Below are 20907 nucleotides of genomic sequence, written 5' to 3'. Positions count from 1 at the left end.
AATATTTCTGTTTACTTTGTAGATTGAGTGTGCCAATGTAAATAAAGGCAGATATATTACCTCCATCTGTAGGGCAGTATGTGATTCAATCAAGGCTTGAATAGCAGCATTGATATCCATTTGTTTCTGTGTAAAACAAAACCATTTGAGACTAGCAATAAGATCAACACTGAGTGCTCTAAAGGCTATAAATTCTGAAAGCACTGCTGTTAAAGCATACTAGACTTATTATCTGAAAGTGGTTTGTAACTCTTATGGTTAGACTGATCTCACAAATATTGCCTAGCTATCTGAAAGGACAATATGCTGCCTTCATCCAAATTTCAAGTCTCCTAATTAAAACAGGACCAAAGTCCAGAGTTCACAAATGAAAAACTACTTGTCTCTACTGCCTGAAAACACACACAAAAGTTAATTACATGGAAGAAGAATGAAATATGATCCCCTCCGTTAATAAATTGTAAAGTGAAGAATAAATAACTGTAGTAATTTTTAACAGTTACATTCTTGGAAGAAAAATAGAATAAAATATTACTATCCTGAGGTAGTCACCACATTAGTTTAATCTGATACTTCTGCGGTCTTAAAAACAATTTCTGAAGTTGGAAAATGTGTCATTAGTCCCAAAAGAAATAATACAACATGAATATAATCTCCTCCAGAATTTATTAAAAGATATTTTTAGAGAAAGACCCAGAATAACCATTAGTAAAAAGTCTTTTTGTATTTTAATTTTTAAAAAGCTTGGAAACTAAGAAGCATAAGTTGGGAGAAAATTCTATGAAATGGCATATGTGTGAGCAAATCAAGCATCTGATTTCTTTCAGAATGATTGTACTGCTGAGCTATCTTTTTACTTGCAAGTCCATATAATAGAAACTCTTTTCAACATCTCCCATAACTCATGGTTGATAATTTGGAAACTATTTAAAATGATGGGACAATCAACAAAATATACTCATCCTTGCCTCAACATGTGGTTTTCATGTTGGAAAATATTTGACTCATTCTGCATATGTATGCTGCCAAACACATCTTGAGGATAAAATGGTAAGCAAATAATACAAAACAAAACAACCTTGCCCTTGTAGAGCTAAAGTTTAGAAGTCAATAAAGGCACCAATCACATAATCTAAAAAATAACACATTTACAAATTGGGATATGTGCTATTAAAGAAAAGTGCATGGACCTATAAGAGAAATAATGGAGTCTTATTTAATCAAATTTGGAGGATATAAGAGACTTGGAAGGAATAGATCTGCATAGGCTTCCTGGAGGTAGTGATATTTGAACTGAGATCTGAAGAATAAATATGAATTGTTAGGAGATTGGGTGGGAGAGTTTTCTAGGCAGAGGTGCCAGCACAAAGGCCTGGAGATAGAGAAGCATGGCCTACTCAAGAAGAAAGGCTTTAGCATTAAAAATTCTGTGCAAGTTAATTCTTACCATGTTTGTGAGAATTGGCAGATTTTGGACATGGGTCACAACAAAATATTGGCACTAAATATGGGCAATTGAATTAAGTAGGAAACAACAGCCACCTTTATTTGTCATTAGAGCTTTGATCATAGAAAAACTAGCAATAAGCAGTTCTCAGGGTCTTCTGACTCAGGACCCTGTTGTACTTTTAATTAAATAAATATAAAGGGCTTTAAAGAACTTTTATTTATGTGAATTATAACTTTTATATTATAACTTATAATATTATATAACTTATAATTATATTATAACTTATAATATTTAACTTATTATATTATATTATATTATATATATTATATAACATTATATATTATAACTTATAATATTTACCATAGTATGAATTAAAATATAAAATTTAAAACTGTGTTAATTACCTTTAAATAAAGCTACTACATGTTAATATAAATATTTTTAATGAAAAATTAACTTTTGAAAACTAAAAAATTTGTAAGAAGAGTGGCACTGTTTTATAACTTATGTATTCTCTTTAATGTCTGAATTAACAGGAAATAGCTAGATTCTCACATTTGCTTCTATTTTCAATCTATTAAAATGTTATTTTAGCTGAACTATATGAAGAACTATATGAACAAAATCTGGCCTTAAAGAAGATATGCAGTTGGCAAGAAAATATTTTAGTAGCCTTTTCAAATAATTGTGGATATTCTTCTTTGATATTATACCACAACTTGACAAGTGGGAGTTAATTAAGTGTGAAATGTGTGAAATGTGAAGTCTGAAAACTTACCTATAAATTTTATACTGTATTAAAATCTATTAATCTATCAAACTTAAAAGATGGATTCTAAAAAAATCACTTACCTACTTTGTTAAAAATCATGATTTTTAAAAAAATTCATGATTCAATTATTTGGAAAATGGTTAATGAAATAATGCAGTCCTTCCAAATACACGTTTCATTATGTTGTATCAAAAGATTACATTCATTAACATCATCACCAATCCCATCAGAAAAACACAACTATTGGGAAGTTGTCAAACTTGTAATAGATACAAGCTTTCACTTGTTACTGTTGCTTGAAAGCTTGAAATTTACTATTGGTATCAAGTTGTCAGTTGTTCTCCTTAAAATGACAGGCTCACTTAATTCATTTTCAAGAAAATATCTGCCAAATACTCATGTTTAAACAACTGTCATTCTGACAAGTAAAAATGGTGTTCCATGAAAAAAGCAGCTACTTCAGCTTGGAACTGAATTCCACAAGCACTTTTGAGTCAACCACTGTACTTCAATGCAACAGAACTGATCTATATGCTCTTCCATTTCATCACACAGAATATTTTAAAAATGTGTGCTAAAGATCAGAGACTTAGGAGACAGGAAAAATGGTGGAATAATGACCTCCCAGAATTCTCTCTTCTATAAAAGCAATGAGAAAACTGGAAAAAAGAATGTCAGAATGAAGTATTTCAGAATTACAGAAATTAACAAAATGCTTGCTGTAAATCTGGGGAGCATTCACTTCAGAAAAATAGCTGAATTTTAGGAAGGGCAGTGAGCTCTGTAAAGCTTTAATTTGCCCTATTCCCATGCCTCTCTTTCCAGCTCTGTGGTAGCTTTAAAAACCAACAGCCTGCAATTGCAGTGAAAACAAGAAGCCTGGAAACCACAGGAGGGAGCAGAATGGGGCTGAGAGTTGCTTCAAAGCCTCCTTTCCAGTGAAATGTTGTTATTTGACCTGTCTGGTGGGTTCCCTTAAAGATACCACTTGCAAGGCTGTCTTTATTTTACCTGACTCAGAGCTCACTCAGTGCAGAAAGTCTCTCCTGAGGAACATTTTTAAAAATTTAGATGGAATAGTTTAACTTTGTGGCTGCTAGAAACATTAGAAAACAGTTGGGGCAAACAGGCAAAAATCAGGGAGTAAGATGTCCTTAGAAATTCTGAAATGCTCTGGTGTGACATATTCCTGGAAATGCATAGGGCTGGGCACATGATCAGAAAAACACAAGAAGGTCTTAAGCTGTCTCCTCTGGCTCATCTTCAGGCTCTGTGAAAATATGCAGTTAAGACTTGGGTACAGTTGTCAGTTGCCTGGCTGAGAACTGAAGGGATGCTCCAACATGCTCACAGAGACCCTTGGCCCAAACTGGGAAACATTAGTTCTGGCATTTAAGGAAACCTCTCTTCAACCCTTAGTTGACCACTAAACTAACTGAGTAGAGACTTTAGTGTTCCTATATGTCAAAGAACACAGACTTTATTAGGAAAAGTCACTAAATAACAAAAACAACAAATAACAACACTAAACACTAAGGTTGGGGTGAATAATTTGACTTTCAGAGATGCCACTCTATATTATTTAAAATGTTCAGTTTTCAAAAAAAATTGACAAGCCATGCTAAGTAACATTAAAGCGTGACTCCTATACATGGGAAAAAATCAAGCAATCAATGGAAATTGTCCCTGTGGAAGCGCACATGTTGAATGTAGTAGACAAAACTTTGATTAGCTATTTTAGATATATTCAAAGAACTAAGGGAAATCATGTCTACAGAACTAAAGCATGAAAAAATGTCTTACCAAATAAAAAATGTAAAGAGAAATTATAGAAAAGAACCAAGTATAAATTTTGCAGTTGAAAATTAAAATTCAGGACCTGAAATCAAAATTTACTTGAGAGGCTCAACTGTAGATTTCAGTACACAACAAAGAATCAGTGAGCTTGAAAACAGTTTATTGAGATTATCCAGTCAGAGGAGTAAAAAGAAGAATTAACTCAGAAAATGAATAGACTCATAGACCTACAGACACCATAAAACATACCAATGTATGCATGATAGGAGTCTCAGAAAAAAGGGGGCAGAAAGAATATTTCCAGAAATAATCGCTGAAAATGTCCCAAATTTGATGAAAAATATTAATCTCTGCATCAAAGAAGCTCAATGAATTCCCTTAGATATCTCATAATCAAACTGTTGAAAGTTAAAAATAGGGAATCTTAAATGCAGTGAGAAGAGACTCATCATATCCAAGGGATGGGATTTTTCATCAAAAACCATAAAGGTGAGAAAGCAGTAGGATGACATTTTTGGAGTGCTGAAAGAAAAGACTGTTAACCAAGAATTCTATATCCAGTAAAACTATCCTTCATGAAGAAGGAAAAATTAAGACATGCCCATATAAACAAAAGCTGAGGTAACTTATCACTAGCAAACCCTTCCTAGAAAAACAATAAAGGGAGTTCTTTGGACAGAAATAAAGGATACAAGACAGAAGTTTGAATCCACATGAAGAAATAAATATCACTGGTAAAGATAACTGTACTAGTAATTATGAAAGAGAGTATATATCCCAAACAATTTTGAAGAAGGACAACAAAGTTGGAGGTTTCATACTTCAATTTCAAAACTTACTACAAATTTAACAATAATCAAAGCAGTGTGGTACTGGCATACACATAGACACATAGACCAATGAAACAGAGTGCAGGAATAAACACTTACACATATGGTTAAATAGTTTTTGAGAAAGGTGTCAAGGCCATTCCCTATAAAGAACAGTCTGTCAACAAATCGTACTGGGAAAATTTGATATCCACATGAAACCCAATGAGGTTAGACTCTTACTTATAAACAAAAATTAACTCAAAATGGGTCAGATAATTAAAGGTAAGAGCTAAAACTCTAAAACTCTTAGAAAAAAGTATATGGGAAATGCTTCATGATATTGGATTTGGCACTGATTTCTTGGAGATAAAATCAAAGCTAAGGTAACAACACAGTATATAGCACACGTATTTTTTCATTCAATACTCTTACTAATTCCTCAAAGTTACATATTTTTATCCACATTTTTCTCAGAGCAAAAATCTCTCATGAGTCCTAGTTCATTTTGGCTGTATAGGAACACATATATTTTCCAAGTGAGAGAGGGAAATGGTGACCCCAAATCTAGCACTTCAATGTAAACATTTTCACAAAACACATTTAATTTACCAATGCTGTATGATCTTTCTACAACTTGTTCTTTATTAGGAAGGTGCCTATGATATATCAAAGTCATTATAAAGTGAGAAGGCAACTGATCAGGGTTTTTCTAACCCATGCATTGTGATGATTGAGGAATCAAGGAAGAATAGAGAAGTGGAGAGTAAAGATTTTTTTTAAAAAGACATTTGCACTGATGTTCATGCCAGGGAAGGTTTCAATCCCCATCAGACAGAAAGGGGGAATAATTAAAAAAAAATCTTAGAGAAATAGATCTCTTGTTTCCAAGGAGACAATCTTCCTGTGGCACTTTGCTTAAAAGTTTTTCCTTGTCCTGATGAAAAGCTGAAGGGAATGAAGAGTTCCTGACCCACCAGGAGTGGATTGCAGTGATCAACCAGCCTGAAATTTCAAAGATCCAAAGCAGAGAAGCATGTAAGCAAGACTTGGAAGGCATGGGACTGGCCATTTGTCTGAATTGTGTAGCCATTAGTGAATCTTGGTTAGGCAGGAAATCAGACCAAAGACTGCTGCATTTGACCAGAATTCTGTAGAAATGGGGCATGGGTGAGGTTAAAGATAGGAGATCTCTTGTAAGAAGTGGGAAAACAAAGATACAACACGTAACAGAAATCAATCTGAAACACTGAGGCCAGGAGATGATAGCTGATAATGAAGCAACAAAAGTATTGCCTCAAAGATAGGAGTAGTGAGTTTGGGGTTATAATAAATCACGAGCAAATACTGATACACGAGAAGCCCAAGGGCTTCCACAGCCACCAACCGCTGAGAAGGATTCATGTAAAGCTTAAAAACATGGAGAACTCTGGTTGGCAAAAAAGCACGTTTGAAGAAGGAGACCTAGGATTCTGAAACAGGAAAAAATGGAGGGAGTTCTTATTTTGTGAGTACTAATTATGTCAGACATTCTGCTGAGCACTTTACTTATTTAAAACTCAAATCCATCCAAAAAAGTAGGAGAGACCATCCTATTTTATAGACAAAAAGCCTGAAGCCCATATTTAAAGTTCTATTAGAGTTGTGAAGACCCTGTATCAGATTAACAAAAAGAACAGAGGTAGGCAAAAGGGATACTTTTAACAGAGAGTTAATAGAAGAAGCTTAAAAAAATTATACTAAGGTAAAATGAACAAAATCAAGAAGACTTACTCTTGGGCCTGGTGCTCCAGGTGGACCCTATAATACAAAAAAAAAAAAAAAAAAATTTAAGTACTTAGTAGATATCTCAAACCAAGCAGGCACATAAGCATCAATGGTAAACAGATATAAATGTAAATAAACTCACTGGAGGCCCTGGTTGACCTCTTGGTCCTTGTGGACCCTAGGAGAAATGGAGACAAAGCACAGTATGTATACATTATAATTTTGATTTGGTATAAACAAAACTACTAAGATTCAGCTGCTATTATTGCCTTTTTGTACAAGGCAAGTGATAAGATTCAAAGTTATTTTCGTATTTTGAGGCTGTCTTGGGATTTCTTTGGAAGCAATGATGCTAAAGCTGAACCTCCAGTACTTTGGCCACCTCATGCGAAGAGTTGACTCATTGGAAAAGACTCTGATGATGGGAGGGATTGGGGGCAGGAGGAGAAGGGGAACGACAGAGGATGAGATGGCTGGATGGCATCACCGACTCGATGGACATGAATTTGGGTGAATTCCGTGAGTTGGTGATGGACAGGGAGGCCTGGCATGCTGTGATTCATGGGGTCACAAAGAGTCAGACACGACTGAGCAACTGAACTGAACTGAACTGATGTTCTTGAATTCAGCTATCACCCACATTCATGAACAAGCTGTATATATAATCTCATGTTTTGTTGATATTACTAGAAACCAAATTTATTAATTTTAAACTGAAAAATGTAAAATTTAAAAATGTTAATTATAAGTATGTTTTCCCTGTTATTCCTATCTACCATTCACCTAATTGTAAAAGAAAGGGAACTTCAAGTCGTTTAGTCATGTCTGACTCTTTGCAACCCCATGGACTGTAGCCCACCAGGCTCATCTGTCAATGGAATTCTCCAGACAAGAATCCTGGAGTGCGTAGTCATTCCCTTCTCCAGGGGATCTTCCCAACCCAGGAATTGAACCTGGATCTCCTGCATTGTAGACAGATTCTTTACTGTCTGAGTCACGAGGGAAGTCCAGTATCCTTAGACATCTTTTCCTTCAACATCTAACTATAATTTGGTTACCCACTACTCTTGATTTGACCTCCAAATCTTTCCCAAATACTACTACTCCATCCTTATAGTAAATGTCTTAGTTTAGTGTTGATCACACTATGGACTATGTTTGTGTCCCCTCCTACATTCATATACTGAAGCCCTAGTCTCCAATGTGGTGATATTTAAAGATAGGGGTCTTTTGGAGCTAGTTAAATCATGTGGAGCCTCTATGAATTGCAGTGCCCTTATAAAGAGAGAAAATGGAGAGATGATCTTTCTCTACATGTGAGGTTGTAGTAAGAAGGCAACTATCTGCAAACCAGGTGGAGAACCCTCACTAGACATTGAATCTGTTAGCATCTTGATCTTGGATTCCCAGTCTCCAGAACAATAAAAAATAATGTTTGTTGTTTAAGCCATCTAGCACTCTTGCCTGGAAAATCCCATGGATGGAGGAGCCTGGTAGGCTGCAGTCCATGGGGTCGCTAAGAGTCGGACATGACTGAGCGACTTCACTTTCACTTTTCACTTTCATGCACTGGAGAAGGAAATGGCAACACACTCCAGTATTCTTGCCTGGAGAATCCCAGGGACAGGGGAGCCTGGTGGGCTGCTGTCTATGGGGTTGCACAGAGTCGGACACAACTGAAGTGATTCAGCAGCAGCAGCCCATGGCAATTAGTTATAGAAGCCCTAGCTAAGATCATGTGACTAGTTTGACTTCTTGACTTTTGCCTTTCTACTATGCTAACTACATTCTACTTATAAAATAGAAATCTAAATATATCATCGTTTAATTAAAATCATCCCATTTTTTTTGCTGCTTAGTGAATGAGTATAAATTTCTTATCAGTTAAATACAAAAGTATATGTTCTTAGTCAGTGTGCACCCCTGCCTTTTCAAGAACTTATTTTTTCTGGAGCTTATTTCCACTTACTCTTCTCAACACATCCTACACTCCATCTATAACCAACTACTTGTGGATCTCTGAATCATCCAAGTTCTATCACACATGCATTCTTTTGCATGTACTATTTCAGGAATGCTCCTCCTTCCCTTTTCTATTTAATCCCCATTCCTCTTCCAATACTTGTTTAAAACTCTCTACCCACCTTGACACCTTCCTCCTCTTCAACTAACCACTTATGCATTCCTGTGGATCTTTAAAAGTGTCTTCAGTTCAGTTCAGTTGCTGAGTCATATCCAACTCTTTGCAACCCCGTGAACCGCAGCACACTATGCCTCCCTGTCTATCACCAACTCCTGGAGTTTACCCAAACTCATGTCCATTGAGTCGGTAATGCCATCCAACCATCTTATCCTCTGTTGTCCCCTTCTCCTCCTTCCCTCAATCTTTCCCAACATCAGGGTCTTTTCAAATGAGTCAGCTCTTCGCATTAGGTGGCCAAAAAGATTGGATTTTCAGCTTCAACATCAGTTCTTCCAACGGACACCCAGGACTGATTTCCTTTAGGATAGACTAGTTGGATTTCCTTGCAGTTCAAGGGATTCTCAAGAGTCTTCTCCAACACCACAGTTCAAAAGCATCAATTCTGTGCTCAGTTTTCTTCACAGTCCAACTCTCACATCCATACATGACTACTGGAAAAACCATAGCCTTGACTAGATGAACCTTTGTTGACAAAGTAATGTCTCTGCTTTTTAATATGCTGTCTAGGTTGGTCAGAACTTTCCTTCCAAGGAGTAAGTGTCTTTTAATTTCATGGCGGCAATCACCATTTGCAGTGATTTTAAAAGTGTCTTAGCCACCCTTTAATTTTCTAGAACAGGAACAGTGTCTGATACACAGTAGGTGTTCAAAGATTGTTAACAAATGAATGATGTTAAAATTAACTAGTATTAGTTTAGAAATTAAAAATAGCTAAACATTTAACTATTCTATTTTCTAAACTAATATAGTTCGGTATATAGTAAAATATGAAAAGTTATGCTGACATTTTTTAAAATGAACAATAGTAATCACTGTTAAGAATGCTCAAAATTTAACTTACTCAATGGTCAACTGAATGTTAAAACTACATTGATTCAAATTCAGATTATGGTTAAAAGGTGACAAAGCAAAATTTATCCTCAGCTGAGTTTTGGATAATCTTGATGCTATGCTTGGTTAAGTATGTTTTATGCCAAAGCTGTTGATTCTAAATATACTGTGACAAGAAGAACAAATAACACATAGTAACTTATAAAGGATAGAGTACTCCAACACCACGTCTATTGGACATTCCTTAGTTTGCATGGTTTATGATTATAATGTAAAGCAGAAAATGCATAAAACTTTTGCCCCAGAAGCTGCATGATAAGTTAGAGAAATTTCATGTTGGACATAGCCTTTTAAATATACAAAGGCTCAGAGTGAAACTGGCTGTGTAAGTTTCTCCATTTTGGATCAACATTCTAGAAATAAACTTTTTACCCTCCTTAGCATATTTTTGGGAAAATTGCACTGAAGGTTTAGTACAAAATATCTATCTTATCTTTGAAAAAGCTTTTTGTCATAGAAAGAAGAAACTATTTTTACTGAGCTTGTTATCCAGAACGAGTCAGATCACCACAAATATGACAAAATGAAATAAATTCAAACTAAACAAGACAGGGCAGGACAACCCCAGTGAAATAAGTGCATAGAATAAGGCCAAGTAAAACAAATTATTATTCCAACAATAAAATATTTATTAGTTTTTTTCATTCTTTTACCAAACCCACTACTAAGGAAAAGTGACTCACTTTTTCTAGATATTATATAAACAAGCATGTAAAGAAGGTTATCATACAGTTTATAATAAAACTACAATTGTCTATGTTAATTTCCTATGGACAGAGGAGCCTAGTGGGCTACTGTCTGTGGAGTTGCAAAAGAGTTGGACAGGACTTAGCGACTAAACAACAACAACTATTAGACAGCAACGTAATTAAGATGGAATGAGTGAATAATAATACACAGCAGAAAAACTGCATATCAGGAATCCATTCATATGGAATCTGTATGTGGGTGGCCAGGCTACTCTTAATGTAGGTGGGAAGTGTATACATACCATTTTCCTTACGCAAGCTGCCCCTGACCCTTATTTTCTGGGAGGTACTATGATTAATAGAAAAGCATGGGATTTGGGAGAACTGAGCTCTGGTCTTATCTCCGTACCTAATTAACTGTATGCTCTTAAGGGAGTGGTTGTACATTTGGATCTAGAATATATCAAGTAACATAACAGGTTTGGTAAAGATAATTTCCAAGATTCACTTTAGAATTGTGATTTTTCAAGCCTTTTATCAATTTTATTCTTAATGTTTTGTATCTGGAGAAAGAAGGTCACATATGTATACAAATTGGGAACTTTAATTTTGACATCTGTATGAATGTAAGGAGAGTGTGTACTTGAATTAAAAGAGTTTGATAATTTTTCATTTGATTAAATTATACATTCCAAAAAAAATTATACATTCCATGAATTTTAATAAGAATCATATACATATATGCTTCAAATATCAGGCAGGTTTGGCCTTGGAGTACAAAATGAAGCAGGACAAAGGCTAACAGAGTTTTGCCAAGAGAACGCACTGGTCATGGCAAACATCTTCTTCCAACAACACAAGAGAAGATTATACACATGGACATCAAAAGATGGTCAATACAGAAATCAGACTGTATTATGTTCTTTGCAGCTGAAGATGGAGAATTCTATATAGTCAACCAAAACAAGACCAGGAGCTGACTGTGGCTCAGACCATGAACTCCTTATTGCCAAATTCAGACTTAAATTGAAAAAAGTAGGGAAAACCAGTAGAACATTCAGGTATGACCTAAATCAAATCCCTTATGACTATACAGTGGAAGTAACAGATTCAAGGGATTAGATCTGATACAGAGTGCCTGAAGAACTATGGATGGAGGTTCGTAACACTGTACAGTAGGCAGTGATCGCAGCCATCCCCAAGAAGAAGTAATGCAAAAGGGAAAATGGTTATCTGAGGAGGTCTTACAAATAGCTGAGAAGAGAAGCAAAAGGCAAAGAAAAAAAATGAAAGACATAGTGATCAGAATGCAGAGTTGCAAAGAACAGGAGAGATAAGAAAATTTTCCTAAGTGATCAATGCAAAGAAATAGAGGAAAACAATAGGACAGGGAAGACTAGGGATCTCTTCAAGAAAATTAGAGATACCAAGGGAACATTTCATGCAAAGACGGGCACAATAAAGGACAGAAATGGTATGGACTTAGCATAAGCAGAAGATATTAAGAAGAGGTGGCAAGAATACACAGAGAATATACAAAAGAGATCCTAATGACCCAGATAACTACGATGGTGTGGTCACTCACCTAGAGCCAGACATCCTGAAGTGTGAAGTCAAGTGGGCCTTAGGAAGCATCATTGCAGAAAAAAGCTAGTGGAGGTGATGGAATTCCAGCTGAGCTACTTCAAATCCTAAAATATGATGCTGTGAAAGTGCTGTATTCAATATGCCAGCAAATATGGAAAACTCAGCAGTGGCCACCGGACTGGAAAAAGTCAGTTTTCATACCAATCCCAAAGAAAGACAACACCAAAGAAGGCTCAAACTACCGCACAGTTGCACTCATCTCCCACTCTAGCAAAGTAATGCTCAAAATCCTCCAAGTTAGGCTTCAACAGTATGTGAACCCTGAACTGAGAACTTGCAGATGTTCAAGCTGGATTTAGGAAAGGCAGAGGAACCAGAGATCAAATTGCCAATATCTGTTGGATCACAGAAAAAGCAAGACAATTCCAGAAAAACATCTCACTTCTGCTTCATTGACTATGCTAAAGTCTTTGACTGTGTGGATCACAACAAACTGGAAGAGATGAGAATACCAGACCACTTTATCTGCCTCCTGAGAAGCCTGTATGCAGGTCAAAAAGCAACAGTTAAAAACAGACATGGAACAATGGACTGGTTCAAAATTGGGAAAGGAATATGTCAAGGCTGTATATTGTCACCCTGCTTATTTAACTTATATGCAGAGTACATCATGCGAAATGCTGGGCTGGATGAAGCACAAGCTAGAATCAAGAGTGCCGGGAGAAACAGCAAGAACATCAGATATGCAGGTAACTCCACTCTTACAGCAGAAAGTGATGAGAAATTAAAGAGCCTCTTGATGAAGGTGAAAGAGGAGAGTGAAAAAGCTGGCTTAAAACTCAACATTCAAAAAACAAAGATCATGGCATCTGGTCCCATTACTTCATGGCAAATAGATGGGGAAACAATGGAAATAGTGACAGACTTTATTTTTTGGGGCTCCAAAATCACTACAGATGTTGACTGCAGCCATAAAATTAAAAGATGCTTGCTTCTTGGAAGAAAAGGTATGAAAAACCTAGACAACATATTAAAAATCAGACATTACTTTGCCAACAAAGGTCTGTACAGTCAAAGCTATGATTTTTTCCAGTTGTCACGTATGGATGTGAGATTGGACCATAAAGAAGGCTGAGTGCTGAAGAACTGATGCTTTTGAACTGTCGTGTTGGAGAAGATTCTTGAGAGTCCCATGGACTACAAGGAGATCAAACCAGCCAGTCCTGAAGGAAATCAATGCTGAATATTCATTGGAAGGACTGAACTGAAGCTTCAATACTTTGGCCACTTAATGTGAAGAGCCGACTTATTAGAAAAGACCCTGAGGCTGGAAAAGATTGAAGGCAGGAGGAGAAGAGGGCAACAGATGAAGAGATAGTTGGATGGCATCACTGACTCAACGGACATAAGTTTGAGCAAGCCCTGGGAGCTGGTGATGGATGGGAAAGCATGGCATACTGCAGTCCACGGGGTCACAAAGAGTTGGATACCACTGTGCAACTGAAGGTCAACAATGCTCAAATTCTTAATTTTTTAATATTTAGGACATATTTCCCCCTAACTTATTTTTTTCCTTATAATGCTTAAAACATCCTCTTGTCTTTCAAACTAGGGGTAAGATAATTCTGCTAATCAAGAATTGTGAAACATTTAGATGTAATATTTGAAAAAGTGTTAATGAAACTCTCCAACATTTTACTAATTTTCATTAAACAATACAATATGAAAATGAAGCAGCTAATCTAAAAATTCATGCTGGATGCTTTTCATTTTTTTCTACTTCTGTGGCTTTAAGTCAAATGTTTCAGATTGTGATATTTCATCAAAATTGTTTTCAGATGACTGACACTAGTATATTATTTCTAGTATGAGTTAAACTTTTAAAATAATTTATCCTAATATTTTCAGCAATCCTCTTTGCATTACTTACTTATCAAATATTACTCAATCATGTTCTAAATGTGCTTGAGGCTCTCATGAAAACCAAGAGATTTTTGTAAGCTTTCAAGATTAATTTGCTATTAACATGATAGTTCTGAAGTAGAGGGAGAGGAGGGAATTGTAGTGCTACCCACTAGGGAGTGTTTTCAGGATGTCATTAAACTCTGACTCAGTTTAGCATGTATTTATGAATCCAGGGACTTATTTTTAAAACAGTCCACAGGGAAACAGACATGGGACAAATATAGAATAGAAAAGTAAGTCTTTCATGTAAAGTGAAGTCGCTCAGTTGTGTCCGACTCTTTTCGACCCCATGGACTGTAGCCTACCAGGCTCCTCCATCCATGGGATTCTCCAGGAAGAATACTGGAGTGGGCTGCCATTTCCTTCTCCAGGGGATCTTCCCGACCCAGGGATTGAACCTGGGTCTCCCACATCGCGAGCAGACACTTTAACCTCTGAGCCACCAGGGAAGCCCCTAAATACAGTATTTCTGTATTCATGTAAAGGAATACAGAAATACTTATTTGGGATCATTACTATAGTTATAAATGTTAAACTGTAGAAGATATAAAGCTTCCTAACCAGGAAATCCAAATTCACACTAACAGGCATACTTTTCATATGTTGTGTAATGAGCTCCCCACCTCTCTTTTAAGGCACTGAATCATGGTTTGGTCTTGGTACAAGACTTGGTAAGAACAGCATAGCTTTATAAATTCTTATACAAGCTTAACTAAAAATAAGATTTATAAAACCAATAGACTGTTGTGATTCTGATCTTTGTACAAAACGTGTCATATTTGTCCCAATAAAATAGGTCTTGGTTAATGAAATTCATTCCCCAAATGCTCCATGTACTAGTATTATTTCAGGCTGACCCCCTTGATGGTATTACATTCTGAAACACAGTAGCTCATTAGGAATCTTTAGAAAGTCAATTATTTAAACCATTCCCTTTAAGAAAACAAACCTATAGCATATACTGAAAAAGTCCTAAGGAGAGTATAAGAAATATAACTAAGCCTTTCCATAGGATGAAAGCAGAAAAGGGTTTAATTAAAGGTTTTATATATTAAGTTAATTGCAGATGGTCTCTAGGAATTAAAAGATTACTTCTATAAAGCTCCTTAAACCATAATGGAATCAAAGGAAAAGGGGTGATGAAAAGATACTTAATACCAGTTTATTCAACAATGAAAACAGAATAAACTAATTCTAATGTGCCAATTAACCCTATTTTTCAGCAGCTGATTTTACTACCTACACTGTGTCACTGTGTCCCCCACTTTGGGACTGAGTTTATACTGTTTCTGAAGAGAACTATGGTAACCACAGGCTTGCCAGGTGGTGCTAGTGGTAAAGAATCTGCCTGCCAATGCAGGAGATGTGGTTCAATTCCTGGGTTGGGAAGATCCCCTGGAGGAGGAAATGGCAACCCACTCCAGTATTCTTGCCTGGAGAATCCCACGGACAGAGGAGCCTGCCGGGCTACAGTCCATAGGATCGAAAAGAGTTGGACATGACTGAAGCGACTTAGCACAGACACACGCATGGTAACCCACAGAGCAAAAGATATAAGAAGTATGTTAATTCAGGAAATGTTACTTTAACCATCTAGACCTGGAAGTACTTATTAACTTTTTAATTTTAGGGAATAGCATTTATTTATTTATCAGTTCATTTCTCAAATGCTATCTACTATGTGGTAGGTTTTATTCTGGACACTGATAACCAGTGTATCAAAGTTCTCTGCTCTCAAGAAGTTTATATTCTAGCAGAGGAGATAGAAAATGAATACTTTCAAATAGCACTAACTGCTATCAATAAAACAAAACAGGAAAATTGGGAAAGAGAATGACCAGGAGTAACAAGACCACACAGCCATGGAAGGCTTCCCTAAGATGATATTTGAGCACAGACCTGAATAGTGAGATAAGAACCAGTCATTTAAAGAGCAGGTCAAAGAATTCTCTAGATAAAAAGCAAGCATGTTCCAAAGAACAGAGATTAGGTCAGTGGAGTTGGTAAGGAGAAAGTGGTGCATCTTGAGGTGGGAGAGGCAAGTAGGGTCTAGTCCATGCAGGGCACTGTAAGCCACAGTAAGGAATTTAGATTTATTCTAGTACAAGGAAGAGTAACAAGGAGGTTTTAAAGAGGGGACTGATATAGTCTGATTTATGCTTTAATGATATCACTCTAACTGCTATGTAGAGAATGTATTATAGTGAAGAAAAGTGGAGGGAGTGGACTCCCAGGAGTCCAGGGGAGACACTATGGAGATGTGGACAAGGGTGCCAGTGATGAAAATAAACTCAAAATGGGTCAAAGATCTAAACGTAAGACCAGAAACTATACAACTCCTAGAGGACAACATAGTCAGAACCCTCTCTGACATAAATCACAGCAGGATCCTCTATGACCCACCTCCCAGAATATTGGAAATAAAAGCAAAAATAAACAAATGGGACCTAATTAAAATTAAAAGCTTATGCACAACAAAGGAAACTATAAGCAAGGTGAAAAGACAGCCTTCAGAATGGGAGAAAATAATAGCAAATGAAGCAACTGACAAAGAATTAATCTAAAAAATATACAAGCAACTCCTGCAGCTCAATTCCAGAAAAATAAACGACCCAGTCAAAAAATGGGCCAAAGAATTAAATAGACATTTCTCCAAAGAAGACATACAGATGGCTAACACACACATGAAAAGATGCTCAACATCACTCATTATCAGAGAAATGCAAATCAAAATCACAATGAGGTACCATTTCACGCCAGTCAGAATGGCTGAGATCCAAAAGTCTACAAGCAATAAATGCTGGAGAGGATATGGAGAAAAGGGAACCCTCTTACACTGTTGGTGGGAATGCAAACTAGTACAGCCACTATGGAGAACAGTGTGGAGATTCCTTAAAAAACTGGAATTAGAACTGCCTTATGACCCAGCAATCCCACTGCTGGGCATACACACCAAGGAAACCAGAATTGAAAGAGACATGTGTACCCCAGTGTTCATCGCAGCACTGTTTACAATAGCCAGGACATGGAAGCAACCTAGATGTCCATCAGCAGATGAATGGATAAGAAAGCAGTGGTACATATACACAATGGAGTATTACTCAGCCATTAAAAAGAATACATTTGAATCAGTTTTAATGAGGTGGATGAAACTGGAGCCTATTATACAGAGTGAAGTAAGCCAGAAAGAAAAACACCAATAAGTATACTAACGTATACATATGGAATTTAGAAAGATGGTAATGATAACTCTGTATGCGAGACTCTGTGGGAGAGGGAGAGGGTAGGATGATTTCGGAGAATGGCGTTGAAACATGTACAATATCATATATGAAATGAAACCAAAAAAAAAAAAAGGGTGCCAATGATGAAGAATGAAGTGAAAGGATTCTGAATAGAACTCTGATCTGACTGGAACTAACATGTGCTGTATGAGGGGCTTATTAATTTTCTTTTTGTTAGAATTGTAGACTGAGAGCTGGGAGTTTAAAGGTACGTATTCTAATTCCCTACCCAGTACAGGAATACCAGTGCAGGAAACTCAGAGAGTCATTAGACTGCTTGTGACATACTCAATATTTCACAAAACTATCTTGTTTTAAAGCAGCTCAATATTATACTGAGCTGAAATTCACTCCAGCATTCCATTCATTTAGTCAATCTATATCTATCTTGTGATAATTACGTGCTGGGTATTATGACACACTAGGAATTAGATGGTATCAAATACACTTCATGCCCTCAGGGAACTCACTGTCTCTGAGAGAGCTAAACACAGACATTGAAAATTCAATAAATAAATAATTTAAATTTTATCCTCTAGGGTTACTCATTATACATATTCTTTCTTCCTTTCAAATATTTAAAATTCAAATATTGTATCTCCCCTCATCATTCTAGGGAGGGGAAATGTAATAAGCAGAAAATGAAATAGATATTCCTGATGGCTCAGATGGTAAAGCGTCTGCCTGCAATACAGGAGACCCAGGTTCTATCCCTGGGTTGGGAAGATCTCCTGGAGAAGGAAATGGCAACCCACTCCAGTATTCCTGCCTGGAGAATCCCAGGGACGGAGGAGCCTGGTAGGCTACAGTCCGTGGGATCGCAAAGAGTCGGACACGACTGAGCAACTTCACTTCACTTCACTTCATGTTAGGTTTTAAGGCAACAGGTTAAGGAAAGATAAGGAATCTTAGGCAGGTACAGGCATTGCTGTTTTACATAGGGTTGGTCTGGAAGAGTCTCTCTGATAAGAGAACATTTAAGTAAGGACTGACGAACAGTTGCCAGGCATTGCACTAGGTCCTGGGGACTAGCTTTATGTCCATGGATGGCAACTGGGTGAGGCTAAAATCAGCAAATCTACCTTCAGCAAATTAAATTGCAACCTGAAAATGAGTAGGAACTACAGGGATAAAGAATTGGGCAAGACAAAGCAGGTGCAAAACTCAGGAAGTGAAGAGAGAGCACAAAGAACAAGGAGAGGGAATGACTGGGCTCCTAGTTACATCACTGATCTGAGAAAATCCTTCTCTGAATGTGCTTTAATTTTGTCCATGTTCCCCTTTGGGAATGACTGGTATCATTATCTGCTTTATTCTAGATGCCATATCTCTATTAGTGCAATCAGCGATTTCAGGCATAGTCCACTGAATTTGGACTATATATATAGGGTAATCCATCAGAGCCACTGAATTTTTTTGCACATGAAATGCCTATGACAATGACTGTCATAGGTACTCGAGGCATCCTACTCTTGACAGAGCTTATGCTCTAACCACAGTGATAGGAGAGAAGAGATCAGGGAGGCAGTTGGAGACAGGTATGGAAAATGGTCTCTCTGTCAAGCCTCCTTGCTTTTTCTTTCTCCTTTCCACTGCTCCTGGGGTATATAGCTTCACTGTGTACGAACACCCTTGCTTCCTGCTACAGTAAGTCTGCTGAGAAAATATAAGGGACAAATTAAATACATCTATTTTAATGCCCTTTGAGAATTCTTCAGCTATCTAAAAATCACATAAATTCCATTTTCCAGCAAACTAATATAACTACCGTTTATTAGTCTGAGCCCCAAGCATACCCCTATCTCAGCTGTCACTACATAATCTCATTACCTTATAAGCAAGGCTTTACTGCTATCTTCCAGTTTATTCCTATGTGCCTTCTGTACTTGGTTTCAATACCCCTTACTTCACTCCATGCCTGTCCTCTGTTTATGCTGCTGCTTTAATAAGTTCTGCTGTAAAAGTGGCCCCTTTACAAAGTATCTTCTTTAACTTGGAAGAACTGACATCCTAGAAAAGTAGGAAACAGTGCCAGTATAAGTTACTTAGTGTGAAAATGCTGTGTACCTTTTGCTCTCACCATTGTTTCCAGGTGGCTGAAATATATTGGGTTGAACAAAAAGTTCGTTTGGGTTTTCCTGTCAGTTATGGAATTTCAGTACAATACAACTAATAAGCTGCTTCTGCTTTGCAGCCCTCTAGGGTTCTGACTGAATCTAGTGGCATATATCTAAAATCACTCAACAGTCCTCCTGTTCTGGCACCAATGTAGAAAGCTTACACCTCCTCTCCTGATGTGTGACAAGGCATATATTCCATTTCACACAGTGATTTGGAAAGAATGTGACTGGCAGGTTCTTAAACATTGAAAGTGAAAGTGAAGTTGCTCAGTCGTGTCCAACTCTTTGTGACCCCATGGACTGTGGCCTATCAGGCTCCTCTGTCCATGGGATTTTCCAGGCAAGAGTGCTGGAGTGGATTGCCATTTCCTTCTCCAGGGGATCTTCCCGGCCCAGGAATCGAACCTGGGTCTCCTGCATTGTAGGCAGACGCTTTACCATCTGAGGCACCAGGTGGGGGTATCTTAAACATTAGGGCTTACCAAGTGTCACTGCAATACACGATATAGGTTAGCTCTACTTCCTGAAAATTATAATTTTATTTTCACTCCACAAGTATCAGAGACATAATAATGAAAAAGTCAAAAGAAGTCCTTGGTTTCATGGAGCTTAAAACTTGGTGACAAGTGATACTATAACCACAAATTTAGATAAACTTACAGTTTCGCCTCTAAAGCCTTTTTCACCTCTGGGTCCCTGAAAGACAAAAGAAAATGTAGGTTTATTTTTTATCAAATGTACTTGAGGCTGTATACAGAAACATGATAATTAATAGGCTTTTTTCCCCCCCTATCTAGCAAGACTTGTTTAGCTAAATCTACACAAATTCTAGTTTTCTTTTCTTATGTTAAGCGAAGCAAAACAAAAACAAATACACTGTATTGATTTCATCATATCTGTTTTGCTATTCCTAGTTTTACCTTAAAGTGAGATAATGTCATGCTACTTATTCATTCAATTAAGTCAAAGCAGCTGATCTGATAATCAAATGCAAAATAATTTAGAAAGGAAATTAACAGATTAAATTCTTCTAATATCTGTTTCCCTCAGCCTTTTAAAACCTTGCTTCCAGAGTGGTTTCCTTCTTCGCTTTTATCCTCTTTTTTTAAAATCCTCCTTCTGAGCTACATCCTACAAATTTTGAAATGTTGTATATACTTTCATTCAGTTCAAAATATTTTCTAACTTTCTCTGAGACACTCGGATCCATGAATTGTTTATAAGTGTGAGGCTTAATTTTCAAGTGTTTGGCGCTTTTCCTGTTATCTTTCTAGTTTACTAATTCTTAGTTTAATTCCATTATGGCCAGAGAACATACCTTATATGGCTTCTATTCTTTTAAGTGTAATAAAATTTGTTTTATGATCTAAAATATGGTTTATTTCAGTAAATGTTCTATGTGCACATGAGTGCTGTTGCTGGAACTACTGTTATTTCTGTTATTATTTTCATGTTCATCCTTGTGGAAATTGTGTATTTTTTTAATTAAAAATGAAATAATACTATTCATCTTTTCTGTAACATGAATATGCACCCTCAAAATATTAATGCTTTTCTGTATCAACCCACAATT

At 36.7% G+C, this 20907-nt stretch overlaps 1 protein-coding gene across 5 annotated transcripts in view; it reads right to left on the bottom strand.

The window, feature by feature from the left end:
- Positions 1–20907, bottom strand: part of COL24A1 (collagen type XXIV alpha 1 chain) — a 391998-nt gene that overhangs the window by 13233 nt on the left and 357858 nt on the right. For all 5 annotated transcript variants that reach the window (XM_027536666.1, XM_027536671.1, XM_027536669.1 and 2 more), the window contains 4 exons: positions 19995–20030; positions 6738–6773; positions 6602–6628; positions 61–126 (listed from right to left, as the gene is read on the bottom strand). In XM_027536666.1, the coding sequence (XP_027392467.1) occupies positions 61–126; positions 6602–6628; positions 6738–6773; positions 19995–20030 (165 nt within the window). The remainder of the gene's footprint in view (positions 1–60; positions 127–6601; positions 6629–6737; positions 6774–19994; positions 20031–20907) is intronic.

This window comes from Bos indicus x Bos taurus, chromosome 3 (genome assembly GCF_003369695.1).
Source record: "Bos indicus x Bos taurus breed Angus x Brahman F1 hybrid chromosome 3, Bos_hybrid_MaternalHap_v2.0, whole genome shotgun sequence".
In the NCBI taxonomy this organism is placed as follows: domain Eukaryota; kingdom Metazoa; phylum Chordata; class Mammalia; order Artiodactyla; family Bovidae; genus Bos; species Bos indicus x Bos taurus.
This window is presented reverse-complemented; position numbering and strand designations above follow the sequence as displayed.